Source organism: Megascapheus bottae, chromosome X, assembly GCF_031878675.1.
Source record: "Megascapheus bottae isolate mThoBot1 chromosome X, mThoBot2.hap1, whole genome shotgun sequence".
Taxonomy (NCBI): domain Eukaryota; kingdom Metazoa; phylum Chordata; class Mammalia; order Rodentia; family Geomyidae; genus Megascapheus; species Megascapheus bottae.
In genome coordinates, this window is record NC_143547.1 from 87,809,797 (window position 1) to 87,828,238 (window position 18,442).

The 18,442-nt window shown below is 39.6% G+C and overlaps 1 protein-coding gene across 10 annotated transcripts in view; it reads right to left on the reverse strand.

Moving 5' to 3' along the window:
- Smarca1 (SNF2 related chromatin remodeling ATPase 1) overlaps positions 1-12,322 on the reverse strand; it is a 90,351-nt gene extending 78,029 nt beyond the window's left edge. For 6 of the 10 annotated variants that reach the window (XM_090326982.1, XM_090326985.1, XM_090326978.1 and 3 more), the window contains exons 1-6: positions 12,080-12,322; positions 4,145-4,231; positions 2,016-2,054; positions 1,430-1,596; positions 1,017-1,117; positions 822-922 (exon numbers count right to left, since the gene is read on the reverse strand). In XM_090326982.1, coding sequence (XP_090183108.1) covers positions 822-922; positions 1,017-1,117; positions 1,430-1,596; positions 2,016-2,054; positions 4,145-4,231; positions 12,080-12,250 — 666 coding nt within the window. In that variant the 5' untranslated portion in view covers positions 12,251-12,322. The remainder of the gene's footprint in view (positions 1-821; positions 923-1,016; positions 1,118-1,429; positions 1,597-2,015; positions 2,055-4,144; positions 4,232-12,079) is intronic. The other 4 variants (XM_090326984.1, XM_090326988.1, XM_090326979.1 and 1 more) reach the window with 3 other exon arrangements.
- Between the last annotated feature and the right edge of the window lie 6,120 nt (positions 12,323-18,442).

The window sequence follows — 18,442 nt, forward strand, 5'->3', positions numbered from 1 at the left end:
CCCAGCATTGCCATAGCCAAAGTATGGAATCAGCCCAGATATAACTAAATAAATGAATGGAATTTTACTATTACATTATAAAAAATGATATTGCAGGACTGGGAGTTTGGCCTAGTGGTAGAGTGCTTGCCTAGCATGCTCGAAGACCCGGGTTCAATTCCTCAGTACCACATATATAGAAAACAGCCAAAAGTGGTGCTGAGGCTCAACCTGTAGAGCTCTAGCCTTGAGAAGTTCCAAGGACAGTGATCAGGCCCTGAGCTCAAGTCCAGGACTGGCAAAAAAAAATGATATTGCATCATTTGCAAAGAAATTAAAGGACTTAGAAAAAATGTTAAGCGAAGTCAAATCCAATAAGGCAAAACATACATTTTCGCTCCTATGTGAAACCTAGAATTCTAAATATGTAAGTAAATACTTTGGGGTAGTATGCAAATGTACAACAATGTATTAACCATGTATGGTAGTTTCCTGGGTGGTGGAATTCTTTAGAAAAGCTAACACAGCCCAACAAAATAACCACTAGGAAATGTGTACTCAATGAGAGCATCAAACAGAGGGAATAGATGACTGAAGACAAGGTGGTTGGCGGGGGAGAACGTAGTCATAAAATTCAATGCATACCCTGCAAAATTATGAAAACTGAGGCAAAGAGTGGTATTAGAGGGATGGGTGAGAATGATAAAAGTGGTGACATTGGTCAAAATGCATTGCATTCATAAACTGCTTTGTTAAATCACAACTCTTGTGTACAACTACTCAAAGATAATAACTTATTAAAAATCCCAATACCTAATGTACTTTAATCACCCACGCCTTACCATCTCATCAGCCAAAATACCATTGACTCCATTTTCATACAAGGAAATCAACCAGTTTAGTCCTCGAATCTGATAATCTCTCAGGGGCCCTCCTTTTATATCTGAAAAACATATCAAAGAGATGCCATACATTCACTATTACACTCAAATCAAAGTTTATGAAAACTAAACTGAAGTGTGTAATGAAGGACTTACACGAAGGGGACACCTCAAATCTGACACACACGTTTGATGTTTTCCGACTCTCTGACAGTAACTCTTCATCTTCTTCTTGTTCAGTACGCCTGTGGCGATTACTACATTAAAAACAGAAAGACCTTTGTATCCACCTCATACACCAAGGTGTCAATTAAGTCAGTATACTGTACTAACATCTTTTATGGAAAACAGTATATTATTTAGTGTCTTACAAGTTTATAAAGTTAACCTACATTTTACTGATTGATTTCTGGTTAAAAAACATACTGTTGTCTCCAAAACAGTCATACATTGGTAATAACCCTATTTTCATACAGAATTTTACTAAATTAGTAAAGACAGAAAGGAAAGTAGAAGAAAACAACAATAGCGAAAGAGAAAATGAACGAGGTAGTACAATGCCGACATACTCTCCAACAGACATTAAGCTCTGTTTTTCATCTTTCTTAATTCGAGGACGTCCCAATTTCATGTTCAAAGGAGATGTTGGAGATTTCTGTGCTGAAGGTTGAATGAAATGCGCAAAAAGCTCTGTCTGCTTCAGCAAAAATTCAAATCTCTTTGCTCGGTCTGTTTTCTAATTTGTAAAAACAAAAGAAAATAGGTTTTTTTCTATTCATTAAAAATATTCTATAAATGCTTACATCATGTTTACTATGTACAATGTCCTCAGTAGTTTTTAACAGGGTTCCATGGTTTATACATACTAACCCCATTAACTTCCCTTAAGAATCATTTACTCATGTCATGTCCATTTTATAGAAAATAAAACTATGCATAGACAGAGTATGGAACTTGTTCACACTTCTATAGCTAGTAAATAGCAGAATATTTTAGAACAGTTTTAATAGAAGCCAAATGATGCAACAGAGTTAGTATCTCAAAAAGAAGTATCCTTCTTGGGTTAGGGGGGGGTAAGTCTTGTGGTAAAGCATGTACGCAGGCCCTGAGTTTAATCCCCAATACCCACTCCCAAAGAAGAAATAACCTTCTTACAGAAAACTGATCCTGTTTCCAAAACATGATTTTCTTTCCCTAAATAGTGAGAAAATTAAACATCAATCTCAATTATAGAAGTACAAATTATTGACTATGACACAAAATGAACTCTTCAAGATTCTTCAAGCTGTACCTAGAAATAACAAATCTATGAATACAATCTCATTTTGCTTCAAATATTTTTAATGTCATGGCACAACAAAATAATCAACATTCTTCCCTTCAATGACAGTGATCTGGAAAACTGTATATTTTAAGTTAGCAACAGATGAAGTTGTCCCTCAAAGGGGATTTAGAAAAAGTACACATTTACACATATGTAAAGTAGGTAACATTTTACCTGTTAAAAGTTGATATGTATTATAATTTCCCAATGAACTGTAAAAGATCATGCAAACTATATCATACAAATACAATAAAACTTTATTCACTATAAAAGTCTTGAACGATCAAAAAAAACACATACATCCTTCTAGAAAACAGAAAATCACGGTTTTTTTCAAAGAAACTTTCTGACCATAGGGTTGACAATACTTAATTGTGCATGAAAGATTCATGATTAATAGCAATAAAAACTTACAGAAGAGTTTATTAGCATAAATAAAAGTTAGGCAGATACATTCAGAGCACAAGCTGGAAGGAGGCGAAAAACATTCCCTTTTAGGTTATCCTTATTGGAATGTTGTTTTTAAGAGTTGTTAAAACATTAACTGTCTTGTCAAATGTATCCTTAAAACATTAAGGCATGGTGTATTAAAAAATAACAATCAAAAAATGTACTCCATCTCTGCTTACTCTTACTGCAAAAGCAAGCTCTCAGGGAAAAATTAGCTGCAAATGCCTGTTAACTTTTCAGTGAGCAAGCGTTACATAGTTGAATGAATAATGACATAGTATGTGGTTACAACTAAGATCATAGTGCGTAATTGTGTTAATATCATAAACTGAGCAAATGTCTCAAAGGTGTATAATAATGTATATATAAACATATATATTTAACATGTAGCATTCATTCATTCATCAAGACATAAAGTCACAGTGATACCACCATTATATTCTCATCACTCAATGGATAAAATATTTTATTATAAAACACTTTATTTTGTAGCCTGGTGCTGGTGGCTCAAACCTGTAATCCTAGCTACTGAGAAAGCTGAGATGTGAAGATCAGGTAGCAAAGTCCATGAGATTGTTCTTCAATTAACCACAGAAAAACAAGCCAGTAGTGGAGCTGTGCCTTAAGTGGTAGAAGGATAGCCTTGAGCACAAAAGTTCAGGGACAGCGCACAGGCAGAGTTCAAGCCACATGACTGGCACAAAAAAACAGAGACATCTATTTTTTAAAATGATTCAACTCAGCTGGATTCTGGTGGCTAAACCTGCAATCTTGGTCAGCAGAATGCTGAGATTTGAGGATTGCAGTTTGAAAGCATCCCCGGCAGGAAAGTCTGTGAGACCGGAATCTCCAATTAACCACCAGAAAACCAGAAGCAGCACTGTGGCTTAAAGTGGTAGAATACTAGCTATAAGTGAAAAGGCTCAGGGATAAGCCCTGATTTCAAGCCTCAGGGCTGATGCCCCCCAAAAATCTTATTTTGGGCCAAACATGGTGTCTCAGGAATTGTAAAAGATAGCAACCGGTGGCCAGCTAGTGTAAAATGTATTTCTCAAGACTCCATTTTAACCAGTGGCTGAATGCGGTGGTTTCTGTTATCACATATGTTGTCCAAGAACAATGGCTGGATATATGGCATGTGCCTGTTATACCTACACATAGGAAGCACAAGTAGATACAGCCAAATAACCGAGGCACGAGGCAAACAGGGACAGAAGACGAAGCTCAAGTGGCAGAGAGCCTGCTTAGCAAGCGCAAGACCCTAAGTAGCACAAAAATAAGTGAATTAATAATAAGATAAAATAATTGAAGTGAAACAGAATACACTACTTTGGGATTAAGAGCATTGAATCTAGGTGTCAGTGGTTCATGCCTGTAATCTCAGCACTTGAGAAGCTGAAGCAGGAAGATTGCAAGATCCAGGTGAGCCAGGGATACACACTAAGACCCTGCCTCAAAGTTTCTAAAACTTAACTATAGCATTTTCTGTCCTAGCCAAGTGTATATTTACCATTTTCTCTTCATATTCTGGATCCATTTCCTTTTCAGATTTAGAGGCTTTAGTAGCAAGTTTGAGTTGATACGGAGAAATGTTTTTCTAGAATTCCAAAGGAAATAAATATCAGCAAATTGCAAAGCAAGGTCTTTAAATTGGTCAACGTTCTCACTTGCAGAAAGTGAAAAGTAATCACATAACTTAATAAATCCGTATGGGACATGTATGGACCAATGCTGAGATCATATTATGAAGCAGGATTAATATTAATCCAATTCTGTGAACCTGAAGGCCAATAAAAAAAAATCTGTATATAGATTCCCTTCTTGAATACTTATTTGTGAACCATCACATTTGAAATATAATGTAAAAATCAATGTCAATAAAAATCTTAAAATAAGGTAAAACAATATGAAAAACCAGAGAAATCACATTAATTAGAATAAAAAGAAATGTAGTACATTGAACCTTTTCTGCCTATTTTTTAGAAGTGTGGGGAAATGTGTATATACAAAATAAGTGAGTAAAAAATCTGTAACGGGCTAATAATTAACCACAAACCAGAGAATCCTGGACAAGAAAATATTAATTCCTCAAAAAAAATTTTTTTGGTCAGTCGTGGGGATTGAACTCTGGGCCTGGGCATTGCCCCTGAGCTTTTCAGCTCAAGGCCACCACTCTACCCCTGAAGTCACAGGGCCACTTCTGGTTTTCTGGTGGTTAATTGGAGATGATCTCAAGGACTTTCGTGCCCGGGCTGGCATTGAACCATGATCCTCAGATCTCAGCCCCTGAGTAGCTAGGATTACAGGCATGAGCCACCGTGCCCGGCGAAATACTTCTTTATGTAATGAAAATAAGCCAGGTTTTTAGAACTAACCTCTGTTGTTTCTGTTCTTGAAAAGACACAACTGTTTCCACAGACTAAAACATTTATATTATTGTGCAATGAAGTGTGATCATATATTTAAAAAACAAGTTAGTGGTACTGCTTATAACTGTTAGTTTTATTTCCTCCAATTGTAAAGAAAACTTTTAAATTATATTGTATGAATATTTTACAGAAGTGGTTTGTCAGACGTATTAACCATTAACCACTGATATTTTTAATTTTTTTTTGCCAGTCCTGAGGATTGAATTCAGGGTCTGGGCACTGTCGAGCTTCTCTGTGAGCAAGGTTAGTGCTCTACCACTTGAGCCACAGCACTACAATGCAGCTTTTTCTGTGTAAGTGGTAGCAAGGCCAAGCACTCTACCACTATGCCACAGTCCTGGCCCAACCACTGATATTTTTGCCAGTCCTGGGCTTGAGCTCAAGGCCTGAGCACTGTCCTTGAATTTCTCAAGGTTAGAGCTCTATTGCTTGAGCCTGAGCACCACTTTCAGCTTTTTTTCTATGTATGTGGTACCGAGGAATCGAACCCAGGTCTTTGTGCATGCTAGGCAAGCACTCTACCACTAGGCCAAACTCCCGGCCCCAACCACTGATATTTTTAAACTGTAATTTAGTAAAGACTAATATCAGTCAATAACTTAACAACTGAAATGATCTCAGTAGCAGAGGGAATGATATACAACAATACTGTAATTGTAAGGCAACATGATCTTTGTAAATATAAAAGCGTATTTGGACTGATTCTCCTTCCCTGCAAGAAATCAAATAATGAGAACAAAACTCTACCCAGTAAGACCAATGCTCAGAGTATCGAGCTGTAACATAAGGCTTTGCAGAAATCAAAACATAAATTATGCCAGGCGTCAGTGGCTCATGTCTGCAATCCTAACTACTCAGGAGGCTGAGATCTGAGGATTGCAGTTCAAAGCCAGTCCCAGCAGAGAAGTTCCGAGACTGTTATCTCTAATTAAAAAACAGAAGTGGCACTGTGGGTCAAAGTAGTAGAGCAATAGCCTGGAGCTGAATAGTTTAGTTCAAGCTAGTTTAGTTCAAGCCCCATGACAGAACAACAACAACAAAAAACATAAATTATGGCTTTTGTCCATCAGTCTTGAAAAACTATACCAAATAAGAACAGAACATGGCATTCAATGTAAGAAAAAATGGCCGCAATAAGAAATGAATAATGGCTTCCAATATTTACTATTTTTTTATTTTGAATAAACTCAAATTAAGATTATATACTTTGACCTTCTTCATAGTCCTATGTTACAGAAAAACATCTTTTATTTACAGCATTTCATGTGTACACTTCACCTATATAAAATGTTCAAAATATAAGGATGGATGGAAATAAAGAACTTTGGGAAAGTCCCTTCAAGCCCATACTTTTGTAGTATGACATACGCTATAACTGTAATTTTATTTTCAAAGCAATAATATATTCATTATCAAGCTGGGCATAGTAATACACTCCTCTAATCCCATCTATAGGAGAAGCAAAAATAGGGGATTTGGGAGATTGGTGCCAACCCAGGCAAAGTCAATGAGACCCCATATGGAAAAATAAAATAATAAGGGAATGGGGCATGGCTCAAATGTTAGATTGCTTGCCTAGTTATAGTCAATCCTCATTACTGTCAAAAGAAAATTTTGGTATCAAAATCCATACTTCTACCACTCCTTAAAAACTGGGCAGGGATGTAGCTCAGTGGCAAAGCACTTGCCTAGCAAGTGTAAGGTCCTGGGTTTGATCCCCAGTACCAAAACACAAAAGACAAAAAAAAATGGCTATATGAAGCCTAATTTTTAAATCCTAAGAGTAACATAATTTGACCCCATATTCACAAATATTTGTGGATAGCAGATTTCACTTACAGAAAATTAAATCTTATAGAAGCATTTTATTCATTCTTTGCTTATCTTATGCTAGAATACATTAAAACACATATGCTAATTAAAACTCATTTTGAATAGTGCTATTATAAGCTATACACAATTACTTATTTGGCATTATCTACCCCATAACAAAATTTAAAATACCTACCTTCTCAATTCTGTGTTTCCAAAAATTCAGTTCTCATACAAGAAAAAATAAAAGATGAATGATATTTTATTAGTTTTGTTGTGGATTTTATCCTCTGGGAGTCTTGATGCCATGAGAGTATAGTACAAGGTAACAGAAAGGCCTTGTTTTAAAGCCCATGACTTTCCACCAAAAATATTATCTTTAAATTTCTAGTGTTAGGTTATCCAACTGTTGTTAAAATCAAGTAAATTCAACAATCAAAGGATAAGCAAAAATACCTTCCAGTAGCCAAGTGTTTAGTGCCAATTCACTAAATCTCATCTAAAATACTGAACCTAAAAGTGCTGTCATATATTTCTACCTAATTTGAAAACCTGGCTTCTCTCACCCTACAGAATAAAAGCTGTGATAAGTCACATAGCAAAAAAAAAAGAGAAGCAGACAAAGGCACACCATAGACAACAGGCAAAGATGGGCTAGGGCTGCAACTTAAATGCATGTTCTACCTGCTGAAGCAGGGTCAGCATCTAATGTTATCTATATCTTATATAGTAAACTCACAGATTCTTCCTAAAGAAAGTAATTAATGCTTAAGAAGTGATACCTAGCCAGGTGCTGGTGATTCACTCCTATAATCCTAGCTACTCAGGAGGCTGAGATCTGAGGATCACTATTTGAAGATGACCCAGGGAATAAAGTCCATCAGTTTCTCATCTCCTATTAACCACCGTAAAACAAAAAGTGGACCTGTGGCTCCTAGTGGTTGAACACAAGCTTTGAGCAAAAAAGTTCAGGAGCCAGTAGCATGGCCTAGTGATACAGTGCTTGACTAGCACACATGAAGCCCTTGGTTTGATTCCTAGGTACCATAAACAAAGAAAAGTGGTGCCGTGGCTAAAGCAGTAGAACACTAACCTTGAGAAAGCCCAAGGACAGTGCTCAGGCCCTGACTTCAAGTCCCAGGACTAGCAAAAATAGTAAATGAATGAATGAATGAATTAATTAATTAATAGAAAAGTTCAGGTCTGGCAGGGAGCTTAGCCTAGTGGTAGAGTGCTCACCTAGAATGCAGGAAGCCCTAAAGCCAGAAGTGGCACTGTGGCTCAAGTGGCAGAGCACAAGCCTTGAGCAATAGAGCAAGGATAGTGCCTAGGCCCTCAGTTCAAGCCCCAGCACTGGCAAAAAAAAAAAAAGTTCAGATCTGCTGGCACTGGTGGCTCACACCTGTAATCCTAGCTACTCAAGCAGGCTGAGATCTGTGGATCTTTGTTCAAAGCCACCCTAGGCAAGGAAGTCCATGAGAATCTTACTTCCAATTTGCCAGCAGAAAACCAGAAATGGCACTATGGTTCAAGTAGTAGAGCGACAGCCTTGAGCTGAAGAGCTCAGGGACAGCGCCCAGACCCAGAGTTCAAGCCCCACAACCGACTAAAAAAAACTTCAGGCTGGAGCTCAGGCCCTAGGTTCAAGTCCCATGACTGACCAAAAAAAAGTGACAGCTGACAGCTAACAACCTGGCAATTGAGTAAAGAGAAATTATTAATAATCAACACAATATAACATGCCATATATATGTGTATATTCAAATATATTTGTATTAACATTAATATGAGCAGGAGGGAAAAGCAAAGGAGGTATAAGATATGTGTGAATATCAAAATGAAATTCATTGAACTATAAGAAGAAAAGAGGGGTAAGAGGGGTGATTAATAGAAAGGGTGAATGTGAACAGTATGTATATACATGGAAACACCACAACACAACTCTTTTCTTGTACAATTAACACATGCTAAAAAAAATCAACACAATAGTAAAAGAATGAAAAGTAGTTATTCAAAGAAAACTTGCGGGATCTCAATTGTCTGCGTCACTGTCTCAGTGACAGTCATGAGAAAAAAAAAAACGTAATCTGAACCTTTAGTACACTTTGTAAGGATCTGAGGTGCAATGTGTTCACTTCTTTTTTTCCCATCCTGGGGCAGGAACCACCTGCATCTGGCTATGTACTTACATTTTTAAAGTTAAAAAACAATGACAAGAAATGCACTCATATCCAGTTGTAGTGGCTCACACCTGTAATCCTACCTATCAGAAGGCTGAGATCTGAAGATTGTGGTTTAAAGGAAGCCTGGGCAATAAAGACTGTGGGACTCTAATCTCCAATTAACTACTAGAAAATGGGAAGTATGACTGTGGCTCCGGGGTAGAGTGGTAGCCTTGAGCTGAAGAACTCATGAACAGTGCCCAGGCCCAGATTTCAAGCCCCATGACACACACACAAAAAAAGTTCTCATAAAAGTACTCAACTTTGGGGCTGGGAGTTTGGCCTAGTGGTAGAGTGCTTGCCTAGCATGCATGAAGACCCGGGTTTGATTCCTCAGTACCACATACATAGAAAAAAGCCAGAAGTGGTGCTGAGGTTCAAGTGGTAGAGCTCTGGCCTTGAGAAAGTTCAAGGACAGGGCTCAGGCCCTGAGCTCAAGCCCAGGAGTGGCAAAAAAAAAGTACTCAACTTTATGTATGTTAATATAACCCTATTTAAATCACTTAACAAAAATTAAAATAAAGGGGCTGGAGAGCCAGGAGTTTGGCCTAGTGGTAGAGTGCTTGCCTAGCATGCACGAAGACCCAGGTTCGATTCCTCGCTACCACATACATAGAAAAAAGCCAGAAGTGGTGTTGAGGCTCAAGCCGTAGAGCTCTAGCCTTGAGAAAGTCCAAGGAGAGTGCTCAGGCCCTGAGCTCAAGCCCTGGACTGGCAAAAAAATAAAGAATAAATAAATTAATAAATAAATAAATAATACCTGTAATCCTAGCTACTCAGGAAGCTGAGATCTGAGTACTCCAAGTCAAAGCCAGCTCAGGGAAGAAAGTCTGTGAGAAGTGTTTGTTTTGTTTATTGGGGGGAGGGTTAGTCAATCCTGGTGCTTGGCTTTAGGGGTAGGCACTATTCCTAAACTACTTAGCTCAAGGCTAGCACTCTACCACTTTGAGTCACAGCTCTACTTCCAGGTTTCTGATGGTTAATTGGAGTTAATAATCTTACCAACTTTTCTTCAGGGGTTGGGTTCAAACTGTGATCCTTACATCTCAGCCTCCTGAGTAGCAAGGATTATAGGCGAGTGTCATCAGTGCCCAACTCTGAAAGACTTTTTTATCTGTTGACTACCCAAAAAAAGGCAGAAATGGAGCTACTGCTCAAAGTGGTACAGCCACTAGCCTTGTACTAAAAGTTAGGGACAGTACCCAGACAATGCTCAAGCCCCATGAAAAGCAAAAAAAAAAAATACAGGGACTAAATAGTAAAGCTTACAAATGCACAAGTCCCTACCAATTTGGCAACGTATTTCCCTATGTGAGTAGACAAATAAAAGTACCATGTCAGAAATTTCTAATAAATCTACAGATTTCCTGATTTTATTGGTACTTAGTGCTTACCATATCAGTTTTTCTTAACTGATTCCCCAGTGTTTTCACAATTCAAAATACAATACAGAAATTAATTTTTACTGTTTGAATTTAGCCTTTAAATTTGCCCAGCGTAGAAAATAAGTTACTTAGACACACCATATATCGCGATATATGATTTAGATTGGTTGGTATTTCGCCCAGGTTTAATCATCAATGTGCAGGTGCTGCACAGATTGAAGTAGTGAGATTTCCATGGTTTCACTTAGCACATTTTTTCTTCTGCTTAGTAGACCTAGATACAGTGAAGCGACTCCTGAATTTAAAGTTAGTGTTTCAATTGAAAAGGTGTTCATTTCCTTCAAAAGCATTTCATCTGGTCCTACAGAATCATAACGACTCAGACAAAGCCACTTGAGACCTGTGAAGCATAATTTTAATTACGTTCCGTTTTTTAAATTGGAATGTCTACTCTGAAATGGATAAAAGTCCAGTCAAAAACAATTCGTTCTATAATTCCTATACACAAAATGTCTTTCTACGTTCTCCTACTATTAATCTCAATTTTTCAAAGCCTGTCGTACCTGTAAATATGCCTTATAAAAAGTCTGTGGATTTGGCTTTATAACCTATGACTGTGGTCCATTTATGTACATTAGTAGCAGGTCATCCTGGCGATGGGTTAATATAAAATAATAAAATACGAAGCAAAAAGGAAAAAAAGAAAGAAAGAAACCTGTGCATGTTTCGGAACCAGCAGCGCCCACTAGGACTTGGAGGTGGAAGCTTGGGGGCCGGGTTGGGGACCATCTGGGTGGCCCACGAGTAAAACAGTACACTGTTGGGCGCGGGGCTGAAGAGGATGAGGGTGCAAACGTTGGAAATTTTCCTAAAACATACATTGGGTACCACACGACGCAAGAGGTTTTTCTTGAAGTGACATCCGTACCTTCAGCAGGAGGATATCAAACATACAAGGGAGGAATTTTTTTATTGTATTCAGTGCAAAAAAATCGACAATGACAATCAAAGTGTCGTTATCGTGCCCTCAACACCACTATAGTTTGATATTCAAATTACAAAAATAAACCGCAGCCTACAGCCCATTTATCGCGAATGTGGCATTGAAGGGCCCAGATTTCCCAGGCAGAGGCCGATGGGAAGGCGGGGGAGAGAGAGCGCTCAAGCGCGAGCAGAGGAGGCTTCTTGCTGGCGCTGCCCCAACCCCCCACTCCTTGACCCCAGTTCCGGGAAGGTAGCGGGAGGGGGGGGGCCCAAGGCTGTACAAGGGTTCTGGCACCCCAGGATAAAACCAGTACTCCACCCCCTCGCCGCGCACGCCCACACCCCGCCCCCGCCCTCCAGACGGCTAGGAGGAAAGGGGGAGGGGAGTGAATGCTAGATTGTTCCACCGCCCCCACAGTCGCGCGGCTCCCGCACGCTCCCGCCAACCCCCCCATTCCCGCCTTCCTCCCCCCCCCACTCCCGCCGCCCCCCATCCCAGGCGAGCTCCGCAGAGTACCTGTCGGCGCCCAACCGTCAGTGTTTGGGCCCCTAAGAGGGGCCAAGCTTGGGATTTGTCCACCATGCAACCAACACACACCCCCTTCATATTTACCTCCTTCTTCCCTCCCTTCTCTGAGGTCCCGGACGCTTCAGTGGCCTCGGCGGACGACCCCTCCTCCTTAAAGGTGGACGGCCCCGGTTGCTCATCCTCTATGACCACGATACTGGCGGTCGCATCGGAGACTGCCACGGTGGCTGCCGCTGCTGCGGTGTCCGACTCCATGGCGTTGGAGCGGGAACGAGGATGGGGGGAGATGAGGAAGGGGATGAAGCTCCTGGGCGGCGGCGGCGGTGGCGCTGGCGGCGGCGGCGGTGGCGACGGCGACGTCGGCTGCACTGGAAATCGCTGGAAGGAGGCAAGGGGGTGGGGAATCACTCTGGTTCCAACCTCTTCACTCGGCCCCCCCTTCTTTAAATAACCCTCAACCCTGCCCCACTTCCGTCCACCCACCTACGTCACGGCCTTGCCCCCACCCCCTCCATCCTCCCTTCTCATCTACCTTCCCCCCCCCTCGAAATGATCGCGAGACTCCCCCTCCCCACGCAGAGCTCAGGCCGGACCTCTACAACCAACTGTTGCGGGAGTATAGGGCGCAGGCAGGGGTGGAGCCCGGAGGCGGGAAAGCCAAAGCCATCAGCCGCCGGAAAAAAAAAATGCGCGTTTTCCACACGCCCCCAACAGTAAGCTTGAGTTCTCCTCTCAGACGTGTGCAAAATGAATCCTATTTCCCTTAAATCTGCTCTTTCTACCTCAGACCCTCTCCCCTTCTCGTACAAAGAACTTTCCGCGAACCTTTATCTGAACTATACAACAGCTTTCTCCATCTGCAAAGCCAAGAACCCCTCCGCAATCGCTTGTCGGTCCGTGAAGCAACCATGTTACTAGTGTAGTCCCACCTTCCTAAATTCTGAAACAATCCTTGAATGTCTTGATGGCAAATATATAGGTACAAGGCAAAAACCTGACTCCGAAACTTTCGTATAGATGACCAGTATGCTGGAAGTCTTCCTTTGCCTTTGCCACTGATTTTTTTTCTGGTCATAAGGTTTGAACTCCTGGCCTGGGGGCAGTCCCTCACCCTTTGCTCAAGGCCACTGCTCTACCACTTTCAGCCACACCTCCACTATTAGTGATTTCTTTTGTACTTAATTGGAGAAAAAGAGTAGCATGGACTTTCCTGCTCCTCCTGGCTTTGAACCTCAGTCCTCATGTCTCAAGCTTCCTGAGTAACAAGGATTACAAGTGTGAGCCACCAGTGGCAGGCATTACCACTAAAATTTAAAATTCCTCCTGGAACAAGAAATTTTAAAGCAGCGTATGGTAAGTACTTAACATTAATATTTGTATGAAACACCTGCAATTTGTCTTTTGGTACAAATTCTATCCACATTCTCATACTTCAGTCATTATCCACTACTGATAAATATACATCATCAAATATGTGAAAAAGTGCATTTTTAAAGGGGGCAACAACACGCAAATGGAACAAGACATGAAAAAAGATATACCAAACAATCTGAGAGCAAATGATTTCCCAAGTGATGCAAATACTTTCCAAAGTAAAAAAAAATTACAACTAATTCTCCATGGCATAGGTTCAGAAATTATCAATCTGAAATATACTACGATTTCTACAAATAGTAGGATACAAGTTGGTGTCTGTGTGTCTTTCCCCCTGAAACCCATACCCTAAATTCTTCTATGTTTTTAAACTATGAAATCTTAATATAAAAATGCTTGTTTGGAAGTGGCCATGTGGCTCAAAGTGTAAGGCAATAGTACCCTTGAGTTAAACAGCTCAGGAACAGTACCCAAAGCCCAGAGTTACAGCCCCAGGACTGACAAAAATGAGTTTTAAAAATTCTTATTTTAGCTATTTATAGTCATTTACACCTTGGATCTTGTCCATAAACTGGTTTTGAACAGACAAAAACAGGCAGGGAGCAAATCTCAGAGAATTGAAGGACTGTGCCCATGAGAGAAGAAAGGAGATGCTGGAGGTACTAGCCTCCTCATTTTACTTTCAGTGTGCTTACATTTACTTTACATTCCTCTGTCCTCCATCGTTCAAGTTTCTCATTTTACGATGCAAACATGTGCTATACAATTGGCACAGAGTGTATCAGGAAAAAAAACAGCTGAAATGTCAACTTCAGAAAAAAAAAATGAGATAGAACTAAGGCACTTAACTAATTATTTGAATTTTTTATTTTGAAATTTGCAGATCTGTTAAAGAATGAACTGCAAAGCGTAAAGTCTTTCCAAAAAGAAGCTTGATTCTTCCACAAGGACATCTTATCCCTTCCTAACCATAGGCGCAATTGATTTACTCACAAAGTAGTTTTTTCTAGACAAGTTGGAAAAGGACAGTGGAAGAATGCTGCAACAGTTGTGTCACTGGACTTCACTAGAGCAGTGTTCTTTCAGACAGCAGCAGTGGGAGGATTTCTTTTGCCTCAAAGGGAAGCTAAGGAAAGATAAGATTCTCTTCCCTCAAAGTAAAAAGGCTTGAGAAATATTACTTTTGTATGGATGTGTTCCTGTGTATAAGGTTACTTTTTTCCACTGTATTTCTCATTGCCACTGTATAGTGTCTTAATTAAATCATGATTAAATGCACATTTGTGAGGACATATATAAAGCTCACATACTTTTATATTATATTTGGTGGGGAAACTTGTGTCCCACGATCCAAAAAAAGACATTTACAAGCTGATTTTGGGGGACAAAATGTATTCATTTATCATCAATTTTCCATGTACATGTATTTTAGTCCTTCCTTTTCAAGAAGACATGATTAAAAGTGCTACCAAGTATTTGTATTTGGCTGGAAAAGTCTATGCTTACTCAATAGACCTTTCCTGGGGGTCTATATAAATATTTCCCTTTAGCTTATGGCTAACAGCTGCTATTTACAGAGCATTCACTATCCTTATTTACAAATCTGCCTGAATTCATGATATGTAGACTTTTTCAGCAAGCCACTCCTTTTCTGGTCCTACTCCACACCTTGCTACATCTGCTACTACTTTACCCTGGCATGTTTATTCATTTGAAATGGTCTTTGATTGCTCTACCCTATTGGAGTTGGAGAACAAAGCAAATATTTATAAAGAAGCCTAACACCTCACTTGGCAACCTCAAGACTAATCTCAGTTCCCTACGTTGTATATGTCCATTTTGGTAAGTTTTGAACATTGAAGAGATCCAGTAGTTAATTTAACATAGCGAAACTTATTTAGTAGCTAAGAGAATGCATGTCCGTTGGTGATATTAAACAATTTTATGAAGTTTATAAAGACAAAGCCAAGAACTAGATGTTCCTTCTCTAATCCTGTATCTGAAACTTGTCATCAAAACCACAGTACGACTTAAAACCACATTATTATCCCACTGATCAATGTTCTTGAAAAAGCTGGTACAAGGAGTCTGGTCACAGTATTTTGCTTACAGCTATAGTAGCATTCTGGTTATGTCACCTATCTTCCTTAATATTTTAATTTTTAAAGAAAAATGAGCTAGTGAAGTATGCCTATAATCTTATCTACTCAGGAAGCTGAAATATGAGGATTACATTTCAAAGCCACCCCAGGCAAGAAAGTTAATAATATTTTTAATTCCAATTAACCAGCAAAGAACCAGAACTAGAGGTATAGCTCAACTGGTAGATGACCACATTGGAGAGAAAAAAACTGAGAGACAATGCACACAGACCATGAATTCAAGCCCCAATGCTGGCAAAAAAAATAACAATAGTAGTATTTTTGACAATGTTTTCTTGATGCTTTCTACATAGAGAAAAGTTAATGGTAGTAGACTATTTCTCTAGCTACCATTATTGTAGGTGGTACTATATCAGATAAGAAAAATGTAAATTTAAGGGATGGGTGTGGAGGGAAGTGGAAATGGGGACAAAACATGAGAAGGGATATGAATGTTTGTGAAGTAATGCACCTTCTATTTGTCGAATAACTGTAGCTACAATAAAAAAAGAAGAATGTAAATTTAGAAGGAATGAATGAATGAGCAGAAGAAGCCACAGACGGGCTACTGAATTACCAGACTGGCTCAGAACCTCAGTTTCCCATTTTACCTAATCTAATAATCTGATTCTTCATAGGGCTTCTGACTCTACAATGGAAATCCTAATGATAAAATGACGCCAGTCCCTGCTCCCCTTAACACTCCCTGTTCCCCTTAACAGATATCTCTCATCTCTTTTGCTGTCCCTTGATTATCTCATATTGTTACAGTATTTTACCTTGTTATCTGATATATTGTATATATGCTTATTTGGTTATTTAAAATAAGATAAGGAAGGGGGGAAAACAAGATAAGGGGCGGGGGTGGGGGAGGGAAATGGGAACCAAGACGTGAGAAAGGGTATCAATGTTTGTAATGCACCTTCTATCTGGTGAATATAATGTGACCCTTCTATTAATTACAATAAAAATATATGGAAAAAAGATATCCTGCTTCAAAATGAATGAAATTCATACACAAAATGGAAAATATTATGTATTATATGTTGCCCAAAAGACCAGTCTATCTAGACTATATTCGGAAATGATTTTTTAAAAAAACATGAAAACTGGGGCCGGGAGTTTGGCCTAGTGGTAGAGTGCTTGCCTAGCATACACGAAGACCCAGGTTCCATTCCTCGGTACCACATACATAGAAAAAAGCCGGAAGTGGTGCTGAGGCTCAAGTGGTAGAGCTCTAGCCTTGAGAAAGTCCAAGGACAGGGTTCATGGCCTGACCTCAAGCCCAGGACTGGCAAAAAAAAAACATGAAAACTGTCAAATTACCATGATAGTGGTGATGTTCAGGAGTGATAGGAAAAACAATTTGGTGCCAAATATCAAACATATAGCCTTGCACATTCTAGGCAACTGCTCTACCACTGAGTGAAATCTTCAGCCCAAGCTTCAAAATGTTTTACCAACTGAGAGACAGAAGTATTATTTTTTTCCCTGCTGGCACTGTAGCTTGAACTTGGGGCCTGAATGCTGTCTCTGAACTTTTTTGCTCAAGACTAATTCTCTACCACTTGACCCACGGTTCTACTTCCAGATGTTTGTCGTGGTTAATGGGAAGTAAGAGTTTCACATACTTTCCTGCCAGGGCAGGCTTCAAAGTACAATCCTCAGATCTCAGCCTTCTGAGTAGCTAGGATTACAAAGCATAAGGCACCAGTGCTCAGCTAAGTCAGAACTTTTTATGGAATTGGAGGTGAGACTGAAGTGATAGACCAGCACCAACAAAGGGATAATATCCAGGAGGCCCTGAGTTCAAGCCACAATACTGCCACAAAGAGAGGGGGAGAAAGAGGAGGAAAGGGGGAGCAAGAGAGAGAGGTTTCTATAACTCCCCCAGAGAATTCTGGCCCAATGCCAGCCTTGGTTGAGTTCTAGGTATGTAAAGAAAGCTTAACAAGAGAGGTACCTTCCAAAGTGCTAACCATGTTTGACTTTGATTCAGGTACTAGTTACATGAACATTTGACTTGAAATTGTTAAACTACGCAAAACTCTTATGCACATTAAAAGACAGAAAATGTGGACATACTACAGGAAAATAAAGGCAGATGTTTTAGAAACATTTACGGCAAAAAGTGTGACAAGAAAGTGCTACGTGATAAGAATGATCAGAGTTCATCATGCTCATTCATTCTGTAATAATACGTTACAAAACAGACCTTGAGAAGTTTCAAGATGTTTCATTAGAGGTACATTGAGATCCTGTTATTCAGAAGAGGAGGTATTGTTTTCCACCTGAGAGGTAACAGAGAAAATGTCAAAGAACAAGAAAAATTGAAGAATAGAGGTAAACAATGAAGAAATACATAATTCCAACAGCTGCAGTCACAGGATACTGTGGGAAAGACATATCAACACTAAGAAAGAACTTAAGAAATTAAATTGGGGGCTGGGAGGATGGCCTAGTGGTAGAGTACTTGCCTAGGATGCACGATTCCCTGGGTTCAATTCCTCAGTACCACATAAACAGAAAAAGCCAGAAGTAGTGATATCCATTAAATAGTCAAATCCTTTTCAGGCTGATAGGAGCTTATACCATAAAGCTCTCTAGTACAGCTTCATCTTCTTAGGACTATAAGCCCCCCAAATTTTGTTCTTTTCCTCTTCATCTCCTTCTTATTACTTATGAGACATTTATCTGTCTCATGCTGTCATGAGAAGCTAACATTTTTCTCTGGCCAGTACTGGAACTTGAACTCATGCCCTGGGCTCTGTCCCTGAACTTTTTCACTCAAAAGTGACACTCTTGTCATATGACCCACAGCTCTGTGGTTCTGGCTTTTTGCTGGTTAATTGGAGATAACGGCCTTTATGATTTGTCTGCCTGAGCTGACTTTGAACAATATTAGCCAGATCTCAGCCTCCTAAGTAGCTAG